The sequence below is a fragment of the Tetrahymena thermophila genome, assembly GCF_000189635.1.
Source record: "Tetrahymena thermophila SB210 genomic scaffold scf_8254602, whole genome shotgun sequence".
Lineage (NCBI taxonomy): Eukaryota > Ciliophora > Oligohymenophorea > Hymenostomatida > Tetrahymenidae > Tetrahymena > Tetrahymena thermophila.
This window is the reverse complement of record NW_002476372.1, coordinates 77,183-99,566: the sequence shown is the minus strand read 5'-3', so window position 1 is coordinate 99,566 and position 22,384 is coordinate 77,183. Positions and strand designations below refer to the sequence as shown.

General features: G+C 21.4%; 8 protein-coding genes across 8 annotated transcripts; 5 read left to right on the top strand and 3 right to left on the bottom strand. All coding sequences in view use genetic code 6, as the record gives it.

Moving 5' to 3' along the window:
- Positions 1-849: 849 nt before the first annotated feature.
- On the top strand, positions 850-2,078 carry TTHERM_00954240 (dynein 18 kDa light chain; the record flags this gene model as incomplete). Its single annotated transcript, XM_001018047.3, has 4 exons — positions 850-1,165; positions 1,305-1,475; positions 1,693-1,925; positions 1,980-2,078. 4 exons carry the CDS (start codon positions 850-852, stop codon positions 2,076-2,078), a joined length of 819 nt encoding a protein of 272 aa, XP_001018047.2.
- A 2,163-nt stretch (positions 2,079-4,241) lies between these two features.
- On the top strand, positions 4,242-5,092 carry TTHERM_00954230 (hypothetical protein; the record flags this gene model as incomplete). Its single annotated transcript, XM_001018046.3, has 2 exons — positions 4,242-4,386; positions 4,605-5,092. 2 exons carry the CDS (start codon positions 4,242-4,244, stop codon positions 5,090-5,092), a joined length of 633 nt encoding a protein of 210 aa, XP_001018046.1.
- Positions 5,093-7,095: 2,003 nt separating this feature from the next.
- Positions 7,096-9,149, top strand: TTHERM_00954220 (DDB1- and CUL4-associated factor-like protein, putative; the record flags this gene model as incomplete). Its single annotated transcript, XM_001018045.1, has 2 exons — positions 7,096-7,466; positions 8,171-9,149. 2 exons carry the CDS (start codon positions 7,096-7,098, stop codon positions 9,147-9,149), a joined length of 1,350 nt encoding a protein of 449 aa, XP_001018045.1.
- Positions 9,150-9,591: 442 nt separating this feature from the next.
- Positions 9,592-11,320, bottom strand: TTHERM_00954210 (proteasome non-ATPase 26S subunit; the record flags this gene model as incomplete). The annotated part of the gene is made up of 4 exons (XM_001018044.3): positions 9,592-9,848; positions 9,908-10,229; positions 10,293-10,645; positions 10,708-11,320. 4 exons carry the CDS (start codon positions 11,318-11,320, stop codon positions 9,592-9,594), a joined length of 1,545 nt encoding a protein of 514 aa, XP_001018044.1.
- A 362-nt stretch (positions 11,321-11,682) lies between these two features.
- On the top strand, positions 11,683-13,808 carry TTHERM_00954200 (chitobiosyldiphosphodolichol beta-mannosyltransferase; the record flags this gene model as incomplete). Its single annotated transcript, XM_001018043.3, has 8 exons — positions 11,683-11,806; positions 11,856-12,055; positions 12,314-12,751; positions 12,819-12,918; positions 13,078-13,309; positions 13,378-13,453; positions 13,576-13,666; positions 13,738-13,808. 8 exons carry the CDS (start codon positions 11,683-11,685, stop codon positions 13,806-13,808), a joined length of 1,332 nt encoding a protein of 443 aa, XP_001018043.2.
- Positions 13,809-14,302: 494 nt separating this feature from the next.
- On the bottom strand, positions 14,303-14,986 carry TTHERM_00954190 (hypothetical protein; the record flags this gene model as incomplete). Its single annotated transcript, XM_001018042.3, has 1 exon — positions 14,303-14,986. One exon carries the CDS (start codon positions 14,984-14,986, stop codon positions 14,303-14,305), a length of 684 nt encoding a protein of 227 aa, XP_001018042.1.
- Positions 14,987-17,728: 2,742 nt separating this feature from the next.
- Positions 17,729-20,046, bottom strand: TTHERM_00954180 (nucleoporin, putative; the record flags this gene model as incomplete). The annotated part of the gene is made up of 3 exons (XM_001018041.4): positions 19,776-20,046; positions 18,553-18,804; positions 17,729-18,504 (listed from the first exon to the last, which is right to left on the bottom strand). Exons 1-3 carry the CDS (start codon positions 19,843-19,845, stop codon positions 17,729-17,731), a joined length of 1,098 nt encoding a protein of 365 aa, XP_001018041.3. The 5' UTR covers positions 19,846-20,046.
- Positions 20,047-20,812: 766 nt separating this feature from the next.
- On the top strand, positions 20,813-22,334 carry TTHERM_00954170 (transmembrane protein, putative; the record flags this gene model as incomplete). The annotated part of the gene is made up of 2 exons (XM_001018040.4): positions 20,813-21,044; positions 21,097-22,334. 2 exons carry the CDS (start codon positions 20,813-20,815, stop codon positions 22,332-22,334), a joined length of 1,470 nt encoding a protein of 489 aa, XP_001018040.4.
- Positions 22,335-22,384: the final 50 nt, after the last annotated feature.

Here is a 22,384-nt window from a genome sequence, read left to right as displayed (position 1 = left end):
TATTTCATTTTTGATATTATTATAAAAAATAAATAAATAATTTTTTTTAATATATCTTCTTTATTTGATACTATATTTTTCAATATCATATCAAAAAAAATACCATTTTTTTAAATTTACAGTATTTATTATCAAATAATAAAAAAATTAATTAATAAATAAAAATTTATTCATTAAAAAATTTATAATATTTTTTTTTAATTAATAAAAATAATTGATTGAATAATTAATTAATTAATATCTTTTAAAATAAAAAATTGATTTAATTTACAAATAGTATGACAAATTTGAAGTATATCTAAAAAATTTTATAAATAATTTATTTATTTATTCATTTTACATTATTACTTTCAAAAAAAAGTAATTTATTTCAGTTTCAAATAAATATTTTTTTTTTATTAAGTAATTGATCTAAAGAACAGAATTATAATTTCACCAAAGATTATTAATGAGTGAGCTAATCATTATTAATTATATATTACTAACAAAATTATAAAAAAATTTAATGGAGTAAATAATATTTATTTATTGATTTGATTTGTATTGTATTGTATTGTATTGTATTAAAGTTATAATGAAAAACTTAATTTTTGCTTGAGCAATATTAAGTAAGAGATATCAAGTGATACTTATAAATTGTTTGATTATTATTGAAATTAGTTTTTCGTCAATCCTACTGAATCATTATTTATAAAGAGATTTTGATATTTAATTAAATTCACATATTTTACATTGGCAGATATTAAAAAACAAATTTTTGAAGAATCAAAAGTCAGTGTATAATAAGATATTTACTAAAAACATTTACAACATATCAAAATAAATAAATAAATATTAACAAATACTCAAATGAACACAAAGAAAATTACAAAGGGCCCTAACAAAGAGTCAAACGAGTTTGATACAAAGCAATCCTCTACTTAAAATCAAGGCAATATCTAATCTAATGCAAATAGAGATGGCCAAAGAAAGGTATCTAACGCTGCTGCTCTCTTCAGAAGATAATCTAAATTAATTGGATAGCAAGATGATCTTACAATTAGAATTATGCAAAAATATGGAATAGAGAGAGTTGATTTAGAAATGATCAACTTCAACTTCAAAAAATATGATTCAACTGACAGCGGAAAGATTTAATTCCATTAATTGCTCAGCATCCTTAAAAGTAATACTTTTTTTTATAATTTGATAAGCAAACCAATTGCTTTATTTATAAAGAATTGTTTTAAATTCCATACTTAATGAATTGATCGATCTGTAAAAAATAAAAAGAACTAATTTAATCCTCTTATTTAATTAATTAGACATGCAGTTCTCAATAGATGACGGAGTTAAGAAGGCTATTTTCAAGGAACTTGAAGACAGAGGAATTAAATCAATAGAATTAGAGACAGTATTTTTAATTGTAGGCGTTTTAAGATAAAAGGAATAAAAGCTTATGGAAGAAGGCGACGATGATTACTAGAGCGAATTCAGTAATAAATTATACTTATTTTGGATATAAATAATGAAATGGATACGAAATAATTATCAAATACAAATTTTGCAAATAAAAATTAACATATAAACCATAAAAACTAACTGTTTTAAATCATATTACATTCTTTCTTTAAAAAACTAAATTTTTTAATTGATAAGTTTTAGTTTCAAAGTACTTATTAATTAATTAATTTATTAAAACATAAAAAATAGTTGATGCTTTTGTAGCCTTAGGAGGAAATCCTGACTCCACAGGAAGAGTTATGAAAACTGCCATGTTGAAAATTATTAAGGAAGAGTTCGACTTAACTTTTGATATGGAAAAGATTATGGAAAGAATAGAAGCTAGTTCAGAAGAACTTGATTATTAGACATTCTGTGCTTTATTCGAAAACCAAGATGAAGATAGAAAAAGAAGAAGCTCAAGAGCATCTACAATGTTATCTGTAAATTGATTCAAACTATTATAAATATAAAATAATTTTAAATAAATTAATTAGTAATTCAGTGCTAGATCTCGCAAAAGTATTAACTCTATCCCCTCAGTTAAGATTAAATATTAAGACTTTGAAAAGTTCTGCTAAGAATTCTCTGACTGATTGGTTAATAGATATTTTTTAGTTGTATTGCTTTAGTAATCAATACAACTAGTTATATTTATTTAAAAAGTAAAAGTAGATTTCAAAATAAGCAAAAAATAAATCTTAATAAAGAAAATTAAATAAATAAATAACTAACTAACTAAATAATTTTAAATTAAAAGAAATTATATATTAAATATACCTTAAATTAAATCTAGCTATTATAATAAAATATATTATTTACACAAGTAATCGCATATTTTAATCTTTAAATTAATTTATTTATATTGCTCGTGTATTTATAATCAATAATTCAAACAATTCATCTATTTTTATATTATAAATTAAATAGGCTTTTCCAATCATCTATCCATTCACTCATTAATTTTTTATTATTTAAAGTCTTCATACATACTGTTAATATACAAGTTTGTTTTCTATAAAAAATATTTTGAATAATAACTTAAAATATTAGTTTTTATATAAAGTGATTAACAGTAGCTGTGTATTGGAGTAAAAATATTTTTTATTATTCATAATAAAACTTTTAAATAAATTTTAAACAGAAATTATTCTAAAAAATATATGAGCTCTTAATGTGCAATATATAAATAAATAAATGTATGTATGGATATACCAATATTAATACAGAGTTGGAATATATATGTATTTATTTAAAAATATAAAGAATCAATTTTTATTGGAAACATAGATTTAAATCAATATCTATCTAATAAGGATAGTGGAATATAATTTTAATTTTAAAAATATTATTATTTAGTTATTAAAATTTTATATTTTAGATGTAAAATAATTAATTAGATTAAAAAATGAATGTTCACACTAATTTAATTGTGGGAAAATATTTAAAATGAAAGTATATTTCAAATTAATATAATAAAATATAATGAATGTTCAAATTCACTTCGGCTTTATTGGGATGGATTTTCTGTATTTTTTATCAAATACTGAAAGATCTATAAAACTTCTGTAAATATTACATTTTTTGATGAAATTTTTTCTCTAATTTCATTAATAATTAAAAGCATATTTATTTTATAGATTAATAAACATTTTTTGTAAATAAAAAAATTCATTTTAATGTTAATTTACGTCTAAAAAATAAAAAATATTTTATTTGTTAAATCTTACTAACTTTAAAATAAAGAATAATTAATTTTGGGATTTATACTAACTAATTATTATTTAAATTATTTACAAAAACAAACAAAATAATTAGAATTAATTTCAAAATTATTGTGAAATATTTTCCTATCCATTTATTATCTAATAAATTAAAAGACATTCAATTATAAACATAATAAAATAAAATAATTTTGAATTTAGATTAATATTTTTCATAATAAATAGTGAGTGCTCACAGAAATGATTAAATTTAATAATAAATACTATTAAAATTTATTTAAATTTTTTAATTATTTGATTGATATGTTTTTATAATGAATGCCAATCATTAATTTACAAATAAATAACTTATTATTTGTTTCAGTAATGCGTGAAATTAAAAGTTAAAATATTCGTTTTTTTATTGGTTGATTAATATTTTTTTATTTAAAGTTTCATTAAAAAACAATCATTTTGATATAATCAGAAATTGTTAAACAGAATTCTAGATAGATAGATAGATTTTCAATTTATGTATTTTAGAATATTATTAAAGTAACTTTTTTTAAATTTTCTTTTCAAAACATTCATAACAAAAATTAATTTTGTTAAGGTTCCTGATTATCTATTACCTTATCTTTTCTTTCGTTAAACCCTATATACAGTCAGTTTTCTTTCATTCTTTGATTGTTCATTTGGAATTTAAAAATAATTAAGTGATAATTTGCAACGCCAAATAATAAGCAAAGTTTTAAGGTAGTTAATTAATTAATTAAATAATGAATGAATGAATCAAATGTATCATTTGAGATGAAAATAAACTCAAAAAATAGCTGAGATGCGGGAAAATAATATTCCCTCTTTGACTTTAAAATAAAGAAGTATCAAAGTAAATTGAATCAGATGATAGGAGAATGAGATATATACAAATAAAGGAGAAATCATATTTTAAATAATAACCAATTATATTGAAATAAATATCTTTCATACATAAATAAAAGCAAACAATATAGTTTTAATTAAATAACAAGACCAACAAAAAAAATTATTATAAAAATGTCATCTAATAAGAGAAAGAACTTAAACTCAAGTGAAGAGCCTGAATTGAAAAAGAAGTTAAGAGGCAATAAATCTGAATCAGAAGATAGTGATATTGATGCTGAAGAATTGAATGAAGAAGTAGACGTCTTAGAAGACGACGGTAATAAAATAATTTATTTATTTATTATTTAATTATATTTATTTAGGCAATATTTATCCATTTAAATTTTTTTCTGAAACTTCGTATTTAAATTTTTATTTCATAAAAAATTTGTAAATAGGTGCTTATTAGCATAATTTACTATTTCTTCCTTTCATTTATCAACATTTTTATTTATTTTACTTCCAATTTCTAATCTTTTCTCATTTTTTTCATAGGCGAAGTCACTTCTGAACATTCCGAAATTAATATGGAAGAATATTTAAAATAAAAAGATGATATTCCCGATTAACCCTCTGATGCTTAAGGAGATCAAGACGAAGATGATGATGAAGACGAAGAAGAAGAGGAGGAAGATGAAGAAGAAGAGGAAGAAGGTGAAAGCAGTGAAGAAGAACAAGTTTAAAGACCTGCTCCCAAAAAAAGCAATGATGATGATGAAGAAGAAGATGATGACGACGAAGAAGAAGAAGGTGATGACGAAGATGATGAAGAAGGCGATGAAGATGAAGAAGAAGAAGAGGAAGATGAATCTGAACCTTAAGCAGCCCAAGTTAAAAAATCTAAAAAATAAGTTCCTTAACAACAAGAAGAAGAGGAAGATGATGAAGAAGAAGAAGAAGATGAAGAAGATGCTGAAGAAGAAGCTGAAGAAGAAGATGATGATGAAGAAGAAGCTGAAGGATCATCAGAAGAAGATGAGTGATTCTAATTAAAAATATTGCTTAAATTTAACTAACTGCTTAAATCTCTTCAAAAAATCTTTTTCTAACACTTTTTTATACTTATAACTATAAAAAATTTACTCAATTAATGTATATTTCTATATTTCTAACATACATGTTTATATTTTAAAGAGTTTTTTTAAGAGAGTTAAAAAATATGCTAAAAGTTTAATTCAAAAAAAAAAATAGTTAATTAATTTAGACAACAGATTAATCGCTTTTCTTAATTCATTATTTAGTTAGTGTATCTTACTTAATTACAAACATATCTCAATTTCATAGACAGATTAGTTTTAAAACTAGATTAGAAAACAAATATAATTTATTTATTTATAATCTTCTTAATTAATTAATTAAATAAATTAATTAATCCTATATCTTCTCTTCAATACTAAAAAGGTGATAGTCAAATTCATAATTCTATTTGATGTTGATTATATTTAAAATTAAATTCATATTTTATTTTAAGTATTTTGTAAATAGAATAAATATCATTCATTCATTTATTCATATTAGTTTAATTAAACAAAAAAATTGTAAAATATTAATCGATAATATCTATCTATACCTATTATTAGAATATTTAGAAAAACACATTAATATATAAAACAAATTTTATTAATTCGAAATATCTATTCAACTTTAAAAGATAACTCAAAAGTTATTCTTTGTATTTATTTCCTTGTTAAAAATAAATTTTTATTTTATGTTTAATTATGCAAACACAATAAACTAAGTTCATTTTAAAAAATAAGTATATTTTAACAGATAGATAACAAACTATTTTTAGAAATATTATTATTTAACATTTACTTATTTATCATTCATTTTTGTACTATCTTACTGAAAAAATTAACATTTTTATAAATATTAGAGTAAATTGGTTTAAAATAAATAAATAAATAAATAAATAAATGTATGATTTAACTTATTAAGATTTATCAAATAATGTTAAAAGGTATCCAAAATAATAGAGTTTATTACATAAAAATAGTCTATTTTATTTTGTAGCTACGAAGCTATATTTAGTAATTTGTTATTAATAAAAAATGAACTACTTGTTTAGTTTACTTAGAAATCATATACTTTTATAATTTTTAAAGATACTGTAAATTGATGATGCTTATCATTTTTTCTTATTCTTTAAATAAGTAATTATATTTTTAAAAATATATAAAAAGAAAGCTATTTTTAATAGTTTTATTGTTTACAAAATAAATAAGATGATCTTATTCATTACTTCAGATGAAAACAAACTTAAAATCAATATATAAAGTAACTGACTTATTAACAATTATTCATAAAATAAATAGTTAAATCAATATTATAGATAATAAATATATTTTTTTAAAAGATAAACTACATTTAAAAAATTATAATAAAACAAAATCAATTAGATAGTTTTAATATTTAGAAATTGATGATCTTATTAATTAATTACTAAATATTACTTAAAATATAGATTTTAGGAATTAATTTTTAATAATTATAATTAAATCAATATTTTAGATTATAAATAATTTTATAAAAAAGAAAAAGTAAATTTTAAGATTTATTTTTTTAGCTAATTTTTTACAATAAGATGATTTTCATCTTAGAGTTTAAATTAATTATTTTATGTTTAATTCTTACTCAAAAAAACTATTAAAAAAGATAGACTTCATATTTGGTTTTGTCATTCTTTTAATATTTCTACTTAGATATTTTTTAAATGAAGTGAATTATAATTCTATGAAGTATTTTAATAAAATTGAAAAAAATTATGACTGCCTATTTATTTTTTTTGTTTATGTATTTATTTATTTATCTATCTATCTGATGCTCAAAAGTCATTAAGAGTAAAAGGAATAAAGCTAAAAATAAAGTTTAAATAATAATTAATAGTTTTCTTTTGAATAATTAATAGTAAAAGCATATTATTAATAATAGTCTTTGAACGAATATATAATAAATAAGGTTGATTACATCAAATTCAAGTTAAAAAATGGTCAAGATAAATACAATTTGTAGATCTTCAAACGATTACGTTCGTGAAACTAAATACGATATAACTAAAGTTTAAAGAAACTCAAATCCCACTCTTCATTAGTTCCAAAAAGCTCGTGAACATTAAAGAGCTTTAGTTGCTACTAAATTAGATAAAATGTTTGCCAAACCCTTTTTGGGATGCTTAACTGGACACTCTGATTCAATTTCAGTTATTACTAAATGCCCAAATAGTTTAGTTAAGGTTATTTCAGGTACTTTTGATGGTGAATTAAGAGCTTGGGACATTTCTGAGCGTAAAACTCTTTTTTCTCTAAATGCTCATAAATAATCTGTTAAAGGTGTTTCTTTCTCTAGAGATGGTTAAAGGTAATTCAAAATATTTTTTTTTCTCATATTTATAACATATTTTTTACAAAGAAAAATATTTTTTTAAATAAGCTAATGAAATTTAAAGTAAAATGCAATTTAAAACTAAATTTTGGTATTTAAAGTCAATAAAATACTAGTTTCTAGTAGGTATTACATAGAAGCATAACAAAAAATATAATTATAGCAAGCAAGCATACAAACTATTCTAGGAATTTTATGATAAGATTAATCTCAATTATTTTTAAAAGATACGAGGTAGATAGATAGATAGTTTACCATTTTAAGCAATTAATTTAAGTTATGTGAAATAAATAAATAGGTTTAGCTTTATTTTAATAATCTTAAATAAGATTTCAATTAAATAAAGAATCAAAGTAAAATAAAATGTATATAAATAAATAACAAATTCTTCCAATATGCTTCTATAATATTTAAGAAATAAAATGAATAATTATAACATAAAGAATCAATCAATTAATAAATAAATAAATACTTTTTAGAAGTTTTAAATAGAAAAGAAAATTTAATTTTAGCAGAACTTGCTTAATGCTTATTTAGAAAAATAGAATTTAAAACAACTAATTAATTACTTGATTTTATTTAATGAAGTATGTTAGGATTAAATAGGAAAATAGAATTATAAATATTAATTGAGTTGAGATTATAATATGTGAATTAAATATATTTTTTTAATAAAATAGATTTTTATCAAGTGGTGCTGATAATATTATTAATCTTTATGATTTCTAAGATTAATTGAATAATCCAGATAGAGATCCTTTAAACGTATTCTATAGCAAGCATGTGTTAGGTAATGTTGACCATTGCTGGAAAGGAGATAATTTTGTCACAAGCGGTGGTGTAGTTTAAGTTTGGAATTATGAAAGATCTAAACCAGTTTAGAGTTTCGAATGGGGTATTGATACTGTACTTAAGGTTAAATACAATCCTTCCTAATTCAACTTAATCGCTGGTACTGGTATTGATAGAAGTGTCGTTCTTTATGATACCAGAGGAGATACTGCTATTCAAAAAATATTTCTTTCTAATAAATGCTAAACAATTTGCTGGAATCCTACTGAACCTGTTAACTTAATTGTAGGTTGTGATGATGGTAATTGCTACAGCTTTGATATGCGTAAAATGGAATAAGCTAAAATGATTCACAAAGATCATATTGGTGCTGTCATGGATCTAGATATTGCCCCTACTGGCCGCAAATTTGTAACAGGAAGTTATGATAAAACAATTCGTATTTTCGATGTTGAAAAAGGCAAAAGTGAAGAAATTTATCACACAAAAAGAATGCATTAAATATTTTCAGTCTGCTGGTCTATGGATAACTAATTTATATTAAGTGGATCTGATGATATGAATATCAGAATCTGGAAAGCTAAAGCAAGCCAATAACTTGGTGTTGTTGATAAAAGACTTTAAAACTCCTTGAATTATAGAGAAGCACTTAAAGATAAGTTTAAATACAACTAAGATATAAACAAAGTATAGCGTAAACAACATCTTCCTAAATATATTTAGAATGCCAAAAGAAGAAAATAAGAATAAAAATAAGCTAAACACAGAAAGTAATAAAATATGGAATTAAATAATGTTCAGCAACTCTCTGCACCTAAACCAGAACGTACTAAAAAAGTAGAAAAAGTAGAAATTACAAATAATTGAGAAATTAAATCATTATAATTTTCTTAATAAAACAAGCAAAATAAAATAAAATAAATAAATACTATCTTTAGATATAAATTTAATCAAAAAATGCTATTCTATTCTATTTATACATATATAAATAAATAAAATTAATTTTTAATAATTAAATCAACTTCTTAATAAATAAATTTATATTTACATAAAATATATATTATTAAATCTTAATTCTATTCATTCATTCATTTTTCTCTTTTTTATTATTTTTTACAATCACCAAAAAATAAAATAAAATTTTTAGAAATATTTAAATAAATGGACTTATTTTATTTATATGTATTACATGTAAAATTTTTGATTTTTTGAATGTTTTTTAGAATATTATAATTAATTAATACAAAATTAAACTGAATATATAATTTAGATAGAATGATTCTAATTCTATAAATTTATTTAGAGGATTTCATAAAGTAGAAGATTCGTATTGCATTTCTTGAGAAGGATTGGATTTATTTTGTAAGGCTTTATAATAGTTATCAATAAATACTTCATAGAGTTTGTTATTTTTAGAGTTCTTCTTACAAACGGCGATGAGAGTATCTCTTAATTCTCTTTTCAAATCAAAGATTAGTTTATTTTTGCAGAGATGAGATGTCATGTATTCTATACTTTTAGGTGTTTGTATATACTAGAAGCATATTTCTTCATATAAGAAGCAATCTAAAATTATAATTAATTTTGAATTAAATGATAAATATTTTAAAATTATATTAATTTACGTTTAAGTAAAAGCATGTAATCTAGCTCTATATCTTCGAAAGGAGAAAACAGATTTTATTCTATAACTTTAAAGCTATTTTACAACTAATCTAGGTTTTCATATTAATTTTCAAAATTTATTATTTAATTTGCCATTTAGGAGTTACCAAAACACATCAATAAATTAAACACAGTATTTTTGTTTTTTGGGGTTGAACTATTTGTAAATAGAATATGACTAAATACATTCACACATTTTTTTCTTAATTCGACTTTAGTGCTTGAAGTATAGTCCAAAAGAGTTTTAAGGACAATCTTATCTTTTACAATTAAATTTACTCCCTAAATATTATTTTAAATTAAAAAATTATTTATTTATTTCATTAATTCTTTTTAAAAATTTACTTCTTATTTGATGCAAATGAAGGACATAATTTCAAATGCAGATGATATTTCTTCTTATAATTTAGATTGGATAAGCTGTTGAATAAAAGCTAGAGTATCTTTAGCTAATTATGGAGTCAATTTCATAACAGAACTTGCTATCATTTTAGCAACAAGCAACATAGAGTATTTTCTAATATACAATTCTTCTTTTTAATTGAAGGCCTCTGCAATAATTTATTAGGTAATTTTATGTTCAGCAAGATATTTTGAATTGTAATCTTTCTCTCCGAAATAAGAAAATATTTCTACTGCATTTAACTTCACAAGCAAATCATCAGTTTGATATAATTGTATAGATTTTTCTAGCAAACCTGTCAAATATAAATAATATTAAAATACTTCAAAAAAATTAACTAACTAATTAATTATTTACCTTTGTTAACTAATTTATTGTGTATTCTTTCATTTGTATTTGACATTGCAACAATAAGTTCCATAAATCTTAAAGCAACAACTTCATCTGCTGCTTGAACGCCTTCTTCAACCTTCTAAAGCCAGAAATCATCTTCCATAAATTAAACATTGTTTTCCATTTTGGTCATTTTTTTGAGCGCTCTCAAAATCTTTAAGGCGACTTCTGTTTCTTAATCAGCTAATAAATGGATAAGAACTAGCAAGTAAGATTGATAGAGTTCATTTTATTAATTTCTTTCTAAAAATAAGCCAATATCATATGCATGAAATTCTATGCACTCAGAAACAAGAGTTCTTACATGAGTTTATTAATGGAAGAGCATCTATTTGACTACTTCTTAGTCATCTTTATCAGTGCTAAATAAAAATTTCTCATAAAGATTTTCATCTTTAATCCATTACTTAATCACTCTTTCAGATTTAATGTATGTATCTTTATTATTTATAGCTAAATAACCTGCTCCTACTATTCCTTTAACACCGTATTTCTCAACAAATAACTTTAAATCTTATACTTAAATTAATTTATTGCAAAGATTATTTAAATCCTATGTGTATTCCTATAATGACATAATTAATTATATATGTATATTCTAACTAACTTTTAATTCTAATTAAACAAATTTATTTTTGATATCTTCAAAATATTTCTAAAGAAATTTATTAAATAATTTACTTTATTTATAACACTTATATTATTAATTAAAAAATCATTTATTCAATAACTCATTCATTAACTTTCAAATTTATTTATTTATATTAGTCCTTCCTTAGATCTTCTCTGATAAAAAATATATCTTTTTTTGATGATTAGATTAATTAACTCTCTGAGTTTCTACTTTTATAGATACAAAATATTCTGATTTAAGAGATCAGATCTTTTATAAAAATAATAATCAATACAATTATTTTTACTATTAATAAATTTAAGAAAATGAGCTAAAAGCAAGTAGCATCTGTCATCGTTTTTGGCGATATTGGTAGATCACCAAGAATGAAAAATCATTCAACATAATTGGCTTAAGCTGGTTATGAAGTTTATTTTGTAGGTTAATTAGGTAAATTAAAAAGATAGATAAGCATTTATAATTTAAAATTAATTTGTAGAAAATTAGGTGCATAAAGTAATTAGAGACAATCCAAATATAAAAATTATTGACATATCTTCAAATCTCGTCAACAAACTTAAAAAATTACCAAGATTCTTATATTTGCTTTATGCTGCTCTTAGAATTATAATTTAAATATTTTAGCTCTTTTACATCTATCTTTTCAAAATGCCTAAACCTGAATTTGTTATAATACAAGTAAATAATTAGCTTTTAAACTAAAATAATTTATAAGAATGCATACAGTAAATGTAAATTGATAAAACATACCATCAAAAATTCATTCATTCGTTAAAAAATTATAATTTAAGTTTTTTAAAGAGATATTTTAGATGGTTTCTTTTATTTTTTAATAAGAATGAATTAAACAAAATAAATAGAGTTTTTTTGATCTAATTTTATAATGCTAAAATAAATTGAATGAATGTAAATTGATTGTTAATATTTAAATAATAGAATCCTCCTTCAATTCCTGTACTTTCTTCGTTGGCCATAATTTGTTTCATGAGAAGAATCAAAATGATTGTAGATTTTCATAATTATGGATATACTATTTTAGCATTAGGTTTGAAACAAAAAATTATTTTAAAACTGGCTACATTCTATGAAAAATATTTTGCTAAAAAATGTGATTTCGCCTTTTGCGTTTCTGATGCTATGAAAGCCGATTTGAAAAAAAATTGGAATATAGAAGCAACTACCCTTTATGATAAAGCTAATACTGAGTTATTTGGGCCCATCTCTCTTCAGGAATCCCATAAGCTATTCCTTGAACTTGGTTTAAGCATTAATTAAAAAGAAACACTTTTCACTGAAGAAGTGAATGGAAAAATAATAAAAAAGTAGTAAAGACCTCTACTTTTAGTTAGCAGTACTTCTTGGACTAAAGATGAAGTATTTATTTATTTCAATTTTATATTAAAAAATAAAATTGTATTATTATTATTATAAAAAATTCAAGGATTTCAGTATTTTATTAGATGCTATGCAATCATATGAAACTGAAAAAGAAGTAAATAAGCAAAACTCTTTGTATCCAAAGCTACACCTTCTTATCACAGGTAAACAAATATTTTCAAATTTAATTTAAATAAATAATTTTTTTAAAATAACTTTTATTATATCAAATAACATTTAAAATATATCTAATTTATTTCATCTAAATCATCAAATAATTTTATTTATTATTGATTGATTTATTTATTTTTTTAATATTTTAGGAAAAGGACCAGAAAAAGAAAGATACGAACAAATAATTGAAGAAAGGAAGAAAAGTTGGAAAAATATATAAATATAAACAGTTTGGCTAAAAGCAGAAGACTACCCTAAATTGTTGGCTAGTGCAGATGTAGGAATATGTCTTCACTACTCTTCATCTGGTCTTGATCTACCGATGAAAGTAGTAGATATGCTTGGATCTAACTTACCTGTTTTTGCAATAAATTACTAGTGGTAATTAAATATTTTAAAAGTCTTGAAAAAGAAAGATAACTAACTAACTATATTATTAAATCAAAAAGTATTAATGAGCTAGTAGTTAATCAAAAAAATGGTTTTATTTTTGACAACACTTAAGGGTTACTCAACTTGTTTTTGGTAAATTTATTAATAAACAAACAAACAAACAAACAAACAAACAAACAAACAAACAAACAACATATATACATATTGATTTCTCATAAAATCTCATTCGTTTTTTTGTTGATTTTTAATACTAGAAATACTTCAAAATGCATCCAGAAAATGAATTAACATTTGAAAACTTGAGAAAAAGTGCTTCTAAATTTAGAGAGAGTACTTGGGAAAAAGGTATAAATAAATTAAAAAAAATAATTAATTAATTTTACAATAATTTAAATTCTTTTTATAAAACATTAAAGAATGGCAATAAAAAGTGTTACCTATTTTAAATTAGATTAAACAATCTAAAATTAATAAAAAAAAATAATGAATAAAAAGAACTTCATATATTTACTTTGTAACTAAATTAATTTAATTTATTTTTTGTTAATTTCCTTTTTAAATCTAAAATAAATAAACAAATTATTAATGTTTTATTTATTTATTCATTCTTAGTTATTTGATATTTTTTTATAATTTATATTCAAATTTTACTTGTATTTAAATAAAGATTTTATATTTATATTAAAAAAAATAATAATACACTCCTAGTCATCATTTTTTTACTATCCAAAGCCAATAAAAAATATTGAATTTTTATCTTTGTTTTTAAATGGCCTTATTCCAATACTTTTTTACTCAAGAATGGCCTTAATTAATAAAAATACATTAATATGATTAATTAATTAATATGAAAAGCATTAATCGTTATAAAAATATATTATGTATGGGAACAAATAATTAAGTAAGTAATAATATTGATTAGGATTTATTAAAAATGTTTAATTAAGCGATGTTTATTTGTTTGAGAGTATCTAAATAAATTCATAAGCGAGATTATTGAACTGTTGGTTAAGTTTTAGAATCTGAGATACTCTTTTGAACCAAATTAATCATAAGGAACATATATTTACTTTTTACCTTCTATTTGATTTCTTCAGATAGATTTTATTAGATTAAATCAAGCTGACCAAACAATTAATAATTTTATTTATAGAATACATGGGCTGATTTAGGGTTATAAACTAAACCTGCAGCTAGGTAGTATCCTAGTCTTTTAGCATTAAGTGAAAACAGATAAATTAAATTTGAACCTATTTTTAAATTTTCGTATCCCTGTCTTACTCCAAAGTTCATGATCATCAAAGATTCTTTATTATATTTATTAAGCTCTATTAAAGGTTCTAATAGCTATAGATCGAGCAGGTTTCTTTCATTTACTATATTTTCAAAGCATTCTTATCTCAAATCTTGCATATAGTTTAATAATTGAATTCCAGGACATATGCCACAAACAAAATCTCCCTTAGACTCGTCAACAGCAATTATGGTTGTATTACAAGATTCAGGATATAGTTTAAATATGCAATTGTCTTCAGTGACTTCTTCATAAATACCGAGGTCTTTGTCATATGCTCCAGACTAGCCCTTGCATTAATTGATGCATTCAATAATGCTTTTTAAATATTTCTATTCAAAAAGTTAATATTTTATTTTTTTATTTTACATTTTATCAAATATTTTATTAATTTAATTTTATTTATGATTTTATCTTTATAATAAATTAATAACATAAATAAATATTTACACTATTTAAAATCAAGTGCATTTATTTATTTATTTTCTGTCTAAAATATGATATCCAAAACTATATAATATATGGTTTAACATTTAGACTTACGTACTTATTTACGTTATGCAGGTAAGCTAAAGTAATCATGAATGGGATTAAAGATTGTATGGAATATTTATTAATAGAATTAATTTGATTTCTGATAATAAATAAGTAAATTTAGCTTGAATGTGTTAGAGCCAAAGCTTATAGATAGATAGATTAACTATTAATACAATAAAAAAGCAAGTAATATATTTATTTACTAATTAAAATAGACCAAATTCAAAAGCAAGCCAAACGAAAATACAGTTTTTTAAAAAATCTGAGACTTTTAAATAGATCAATAAACTTTATATATATATATCTTAAAAAAACTCATTTATTTTAGGCTTTACAAGAAACACAAATTATTTTCATAGACAATTATTTATTTCATAAACCTTTTAAAATAAAAGCAAAATTAGAAAATATTATTTAGGCTGTCATTTTTTGTTTAAATTTGTAATCAAAATTGAATTCTTCTTAATTTATTCGGGATCTAATAGGAATCAAATTTTCTTAAATCTTTTTTTTTAAAGTAAAAATAAATATGAGTTTTAAAAAGAATTAAGTAATACATATTTTATTATTCTAATCAAAATGATGTCATTTCGAATAAATTATTAATTAAAGCAAGTATCATCGATTAAGAGAAATGATGAGAGAGTGTCACTTAGTTTAATATACAATTATATTTAAATCTAATACGTGAAGTAATTTGCATCAACTGAGTCACCACTCACCACTCGAATAAAAATTTGATTTTTGTAAATTTACTTTTAAATTTCTGATGCTAATTTTCTTATTAGCCACAATTTAGTTTTAGTTTTAAATGTATTTCTAATTAACCACTATTTATTTACTTTCTATAAAATTTATGAATACATGCAAATAAGATAAAATTGATGGTGAGGTTTGGTTCTTTTAGTTAATTTGTAATGATACTTGAATATATATTTTCAAGATAATTAATCACATAGATAATCTAAATATTAATAACTAACTAACTAACCAACTAACTAACTAACTAACTAACTAACTAACTAACTAACTAACTAACTAACTAACTAACTAACTAACTAACTAACTAACTAACTAACTAATTAAATAAATAAATGTGTATTTACTTGAGTATTATTTTAGATTTGAAAAGAGTAAAATGGTAATTATTATATATGTTAAAACTAATCTATAATATCTATCTCAGATAAAGAAAATAAATTAAACTTAAATATTTTGATTTTTATGTTAGACTTTCTATTATAAAAAAATGTATTACATATACTTCATTATGTGGTATTTGAAATAGCAAAATTTAATTTAGATATTTATATAAAAACCAAATTGAATCTTCAGATTTCAAAAGAAAAAACAGCCTAATTTTTATGATGTAGAATCTAAGCTAATTTAAAATTCATGAAAGAGAAGGGCTAATTCATTATTTTAATTTTTGATGAATACTTACTTGTATATTTAATTATAAGATTATTTTTGATGATTAATTGAATTAGTGGTATTTTTTTTATTTAATAATTAATATTAATCAGTTTGTTTTTAATTTAAAATAAATTTGTTCTTTATCTGTCAATATCTTCAAACAGCAACTAAAAATAGTTGACAATAGTCTTTTTATAAATCATCTTATCATTTATTATAAATTTGGTAAATTAAAGCAAACATATTTAATGTTATTATATCATTAAATATGTATTGATATATTTTAGTTTTAGATTTTAGTTCCTTTATGGTTTAAATATTATAGAAAGATAGTTCTAACCATAAATATTCTTTTATTATAACTGAAATTCATAATGAAATTTATTACTTCTTTAACAACATTTAAGATGGTGTAATAAAATTGCATATTATTTCAAAATATTTGTTTGACTGTATTGATTGACCAAAAGCATAAATTAACTTTAGAAAATATAATTCTTCATAGTCTGGCTGGAGGACTGACTCAGTTAGTCATTCAATATGCAATTTTAAAAACTAAATGCAAAAATGAGAATAAACAGTAAATTTAATTAAATTATTATTATTAGTATCAAAAAATGAAAAGAAAATTTTACGTACTAAAACAGATTATATTTTAAATAGCTAATTTATATATATATATCCTTTCCTGGTTTTACAATTCTGCTAATTCGATATTTATTTATTTATTTATTTATTTATTTATTTATTTATTTATTTATTTATATATGTATGTGTGTAATCAGCGGAATTATAAAAAAATATTTTTTTTTAAATGAATACGTAAATGCAAAATTTTAATTTTTGAAAAATGTTTAATATAAATATAAAATAAATTTTCAAATTAATTAAAAAATATCTAAAAATAAATATATTAGAAATAATCAACTCATAAAAATAGATATGTTGATTTTTGTTAAATTTATCTTGATAAGTTGTTAAACATAAACTAATTAAATAGTTTTAAAAAATAAATCCAAAAACAAAAAATGTGAAAATAATAAATATATAAATAATAAATAAATAAATATTTTAATAATTTAGAAAATTTGTTGATTATATTTAACATAATAAATAGGTGTTAATAACAAATTTGAAAATAAAAAGAATAGTTTGTTTTTTCATTATTCTGAATCCTAAGTTTCTTTAATACTCTTAATTTTTTCCCATTTACCCATTCCGACACATTTAAAGATTTTAATTTCGTTGTTGCTGTCAGAGGTTGCTACTAGTGAAGCCATAATATTCCAAGATATCTTTTGGACTTCAATGCTTTCTCTGTAATTTTGATCAAACAAGTCAATAACTTTAATAACTTATATGACATTTTAGTTTGTAGATAATTGTTTCATGTACCAAATTCTGGCTCCTTCTTTACCACATGTTGCAATTAAATGAAAAGATCTTCCATTTATTAAACTCCAGGATACATCACTTACATTTTAGGTGTGCATAAGTTATTAAGCATTGCTTTCTTGGAATTCAAATTTCATTTGATAGTGATCTTAAGCATTTACAGTTTAAAGACTGTTGAAGACAATAATTTTGAAGGATTAACCGGATTTGATTTCTTCATCGATATACTTTTAATTGACGCCGTTAATTCCATTTTAATTTTTAGTTTGAGATGTATCTCTATCTTTACATCCGACTGCAATCATATGCTTCTTATCAAATCTATTTTTGTTCCAAGAAATACTATTAATTCCTAAAGGAGAGACAGAGATATTCGAGATTTGCTCATGAATTTGTAAGTTCAAAAGATCTTTAAATTGGAAAATACTAATCCTTCCATCAGCTCTTGCAACAGCTAATATTAAACCAACATGTATAGGAGCAAATTTCATGTCTTCAATAACTTCTTTGTCGTTATAGATTTTGATGGGTTTCCATTATTCTAAAACAAAAAATTTTAATTTAAATCTTTAAAAGAAAAATAAATTACTTTATAATTATTATTCATTGGGATCCTTTTGTATTGAAGTAATATCTTTATATTCTTAATAAATATGAATAGAGCGATCCATTGAGCATGCAGCCAAAATAGTTCCAAATTAAGGATGAGCCCATTTTACTTTCCTAACTGGACCTTCTTGATTAGTGATTGAGTGGTATAAATCCCATTTTCCTGATTAGTTTTTATGCCAAATTTTTACATTTCTGTCAGATGAACAAGTGACTAGTCTTTAACCATACCCTTTAATCAAGCATTAAAATAATAAAGAAATTAATAATTAATTAATTTAAAAATAAGTAAATAAAATTTAAAATTCATTCAGGTTTAAAACAATTTATTTGTTTTAAAATAAATTTATTCCAAAATTAAATTTTTTATTGTAAATTAATTGCAAAAACAGCTAAAAAAACTAAAAATAATATAAGAAACCATTTATAAATAAAATTTGAATAAAAAAAATCAAGTTTTTGATTCTATTTATTTATTTGTTTGTTTTTTTGTTTATTTGTTAATGTGAATAAAAATTGATTAGAAAGCAAACCCATAAGATATTTAATTGATTTTATGAATTGATTATAAATAAATGTTAGGTAAGATAATTAATTAATGCTAGCTTTTCTTTATTTAATAAGATATCTTGCTAAAGATTTTAGCTATGATTGATTCATACTAACAAAATTATTTAATTAATTTAATTAGTAAAAAAATAAGTGTAGAAAAAATTCATTCCCTTAAGTGTTGCCGCTATGACTTAAATAGTTGAAGTGGAGTCAAACGAGGGATAAAGAGAAATGGGGTATTCAAGATATACTCTCCTAATATCATGGAGAACTATATAGCTATACCTGAATAATTTTTTATCTTTTATGAATTTAGCTTGTTAATTCATCAATAAATCTTAAAGCGAGATTAATAATCTTAATAATTATTTTTTGAACAAATCCTTATTTTTTAAACTAAGCACTCTGCCAGCTAAATAATTTTATTTATACTTTTAAGGAGAAGAATTGCTTGATTATAAAAGTATATTTACTCTTTGTCTAGATAAAATATCTGCATTTTCATGAAATATTTTTATTTGATAAATTTATCATTCAAATCGAATCAAATATGTGCTTTAATAAGCTAATTTCAAAAGCATTAATTTGTTTTTCTAGCTGTTTTATTGCTACTTTTAATTGGTTTGATTGCTAATGTAAATAAATAATTACAGTCAAATGATATATCGTGTATTATATCTTAATGAAAAGTGTTGATTGCTTGAAATCCTTCCTAATTCATTTTTTATAGTGAGACTGACTAGCTTTTAAAATGAAAATTAAGTAAAATATCTATCTATTAATATATTTATTAACTTTGCGCTATTATATTTTTTAATTTTTAAATACAAAAATTAATTAATTAATTGCTTTGTATGTTTATTTGCTATTATTATTATTTATTAAATATTTATATATCAAATTACAAACAAAAATAATATTTTTTATAGCTTAATCAAATAGCTAACTAAAGTCATATAAACTTAATTCTTCGTCTCTCCTTATACTAACTAATAAATTAGTTATTTACTTTCAAATCTATTTCCAATAAATAAATTAATAAATAAATAAGCAAATATTCAATTTCTTTTATTATTTATTATTTTTAACTTAAAAAAATGAAATTAAAAAATTAAATTAATTTTTTTTTTTAATTCTGAATGTATGTATATTGATAAATATATATTTTTTTATCAATATCATAATTATTTTATTATCTAAATTTAAATAAATTATCTATAATTAGTGTCAAAAAGTAGGAAAAATTTTTTACAGCTATATTCTAATAAATCATAATTAGCTAAATGATAGATATCTGTTTATGTAAAAATTTAAATTAAACTTTTCACTCTCTTTTTAACTTTAAAAAATTCTAAGAAAAATAGATCTTAAAAATAAAAATTATTTCTTCTTTAATAAATGTTTAGATAAAAAAATAATTTAATATTTGTTAAATAATATTTTTAGGAATTAAATAATAAATGTTATTTTCATAAAAAAAATATAAGTTAAAAATATTCAACAATAAAATATTATTTAAAAAAAGCCATTCAAAAATATGATTAATTAATTAATTTAATTAATTGATTGTTTTAGATATGTTTAATTATAGAGATTTTAATAGATAGATTTAAAATATTATAAAAAGTTAATTAATTTTTTTATAATTTTGATTTGGTATTTTTAAAAACGTAAAGTTTTAAGATTTTATGATTAAAAACTATAAAAAACAAACAAAAAATTCTTACAAAAATCTTATATCAAAAAATTAAACAAATTGTTTGCTACTTTTGATAAAAAGTCATATTCATTATTACTCAGTTATGAAAAGCAAGATATTACTTAGCATCATTTTAGTATTTAGCATTATTTGTATTTGTAATGGATAACTTATTATGGGAACGCCTTTAGGAAGGTAGTTCGACGAGTATTAAAAAGCATGTAAATTTTTTCCTTTTTGTTTTTTGATTGAAAATATTTCATTAATATAAAGAGGATTAAGTGAGTGATTAAGAACTTTTGTAGATTGAAGAAGAAATCGAAGATACACTGCTAAAATCAGAGGGAGTTTTAGAAGATTTGTATAATAAAAATAATGATGAAACTCTTTCTGATGATGAAATGCTTTACGCTTTAAAGGAATCTGTCAAAAAAATACATGATAAATAGGAAGAAGAGTCTAAAAAAAATATCGCAGATGATGTAAAATTAACAACTAACATTATAGGAGAGTCTACTTTAGATGAAATTTAAGATGATTTAAATGAAGGTTACTTCTTCCATCCATATGCGAAAAATGGTAGCAAATCTTAGTCTTAAAAATAAAGATAAAAATCTGCTAAGTAAAAGAAAAAAGAAATTTAGGAATTAATCGCAAAGGAAAAATAATGGTTTTAGTAAACTAGAAATTAACTTAAGAACTCAGGAGAAAATGAGTTAATAATATAAACTTAGTTCTCAGATAAAGCAGCATAAAATAAGAAAAAATATGATTCTTTTGTAGAAGCATAAAGAAAGACTCTTGAGAAAATAGAAGCAAATTTAAATAAGCTATAAACTAAAAATTAGCTTGAAGATAATACAACAACACTCAAAGAAACATACGATACTGGATTTTTACAGGATACTATTGATTCAATATTTGAGACCTCACAAGGATAAGATTAACTTGAGCCAATAGTTTTGAATTAAGAAAACGAGCTTAAAATAATTAGTGAAGAAGGAGAGTAATTGAAAAATCTAAAAGAAGAATATGAAGATTCAGAAACTTTAAAACAACTAGAAAAAGAAATCTAAGATTTAATGTAAGTAGGTGATCAAATGCATGAGAAATTTTTAGATGAACAAGAAATGATATAGGAAATACTTGAAAACTCTGAGCCAGTAGAGCAATAAGAACCAGAAGAACCTGGAGTCTATGAAGTCGATGATGATAAATAATTGATGGAAAAAGAAGAATATTTAGAAGATTAAATTAACTAAGTGAATGAATAAAGCAAAGAACAAAACTAAGAAATTATTTAAAAGGTAGAATAAAATAAAAAAGAAGAGGAACAAGAAGAATAAAGCAGATTGTACAAAGAAGTAGCATTTGCAATAGTTATTATTATGGCTATTATATTTTTAATTTTTGGATCTTAAATAGATGTCTTTTCTTACTTTTCTCATGGAAGACGCGCTAAAGACCCATTCTACAGAGACGACGAAGCTTAACAGTCTTTAATCAATTGAGTGATAAATAAAACTTTTCAAAAAATATTTTATTATTTTTAATATTAAAA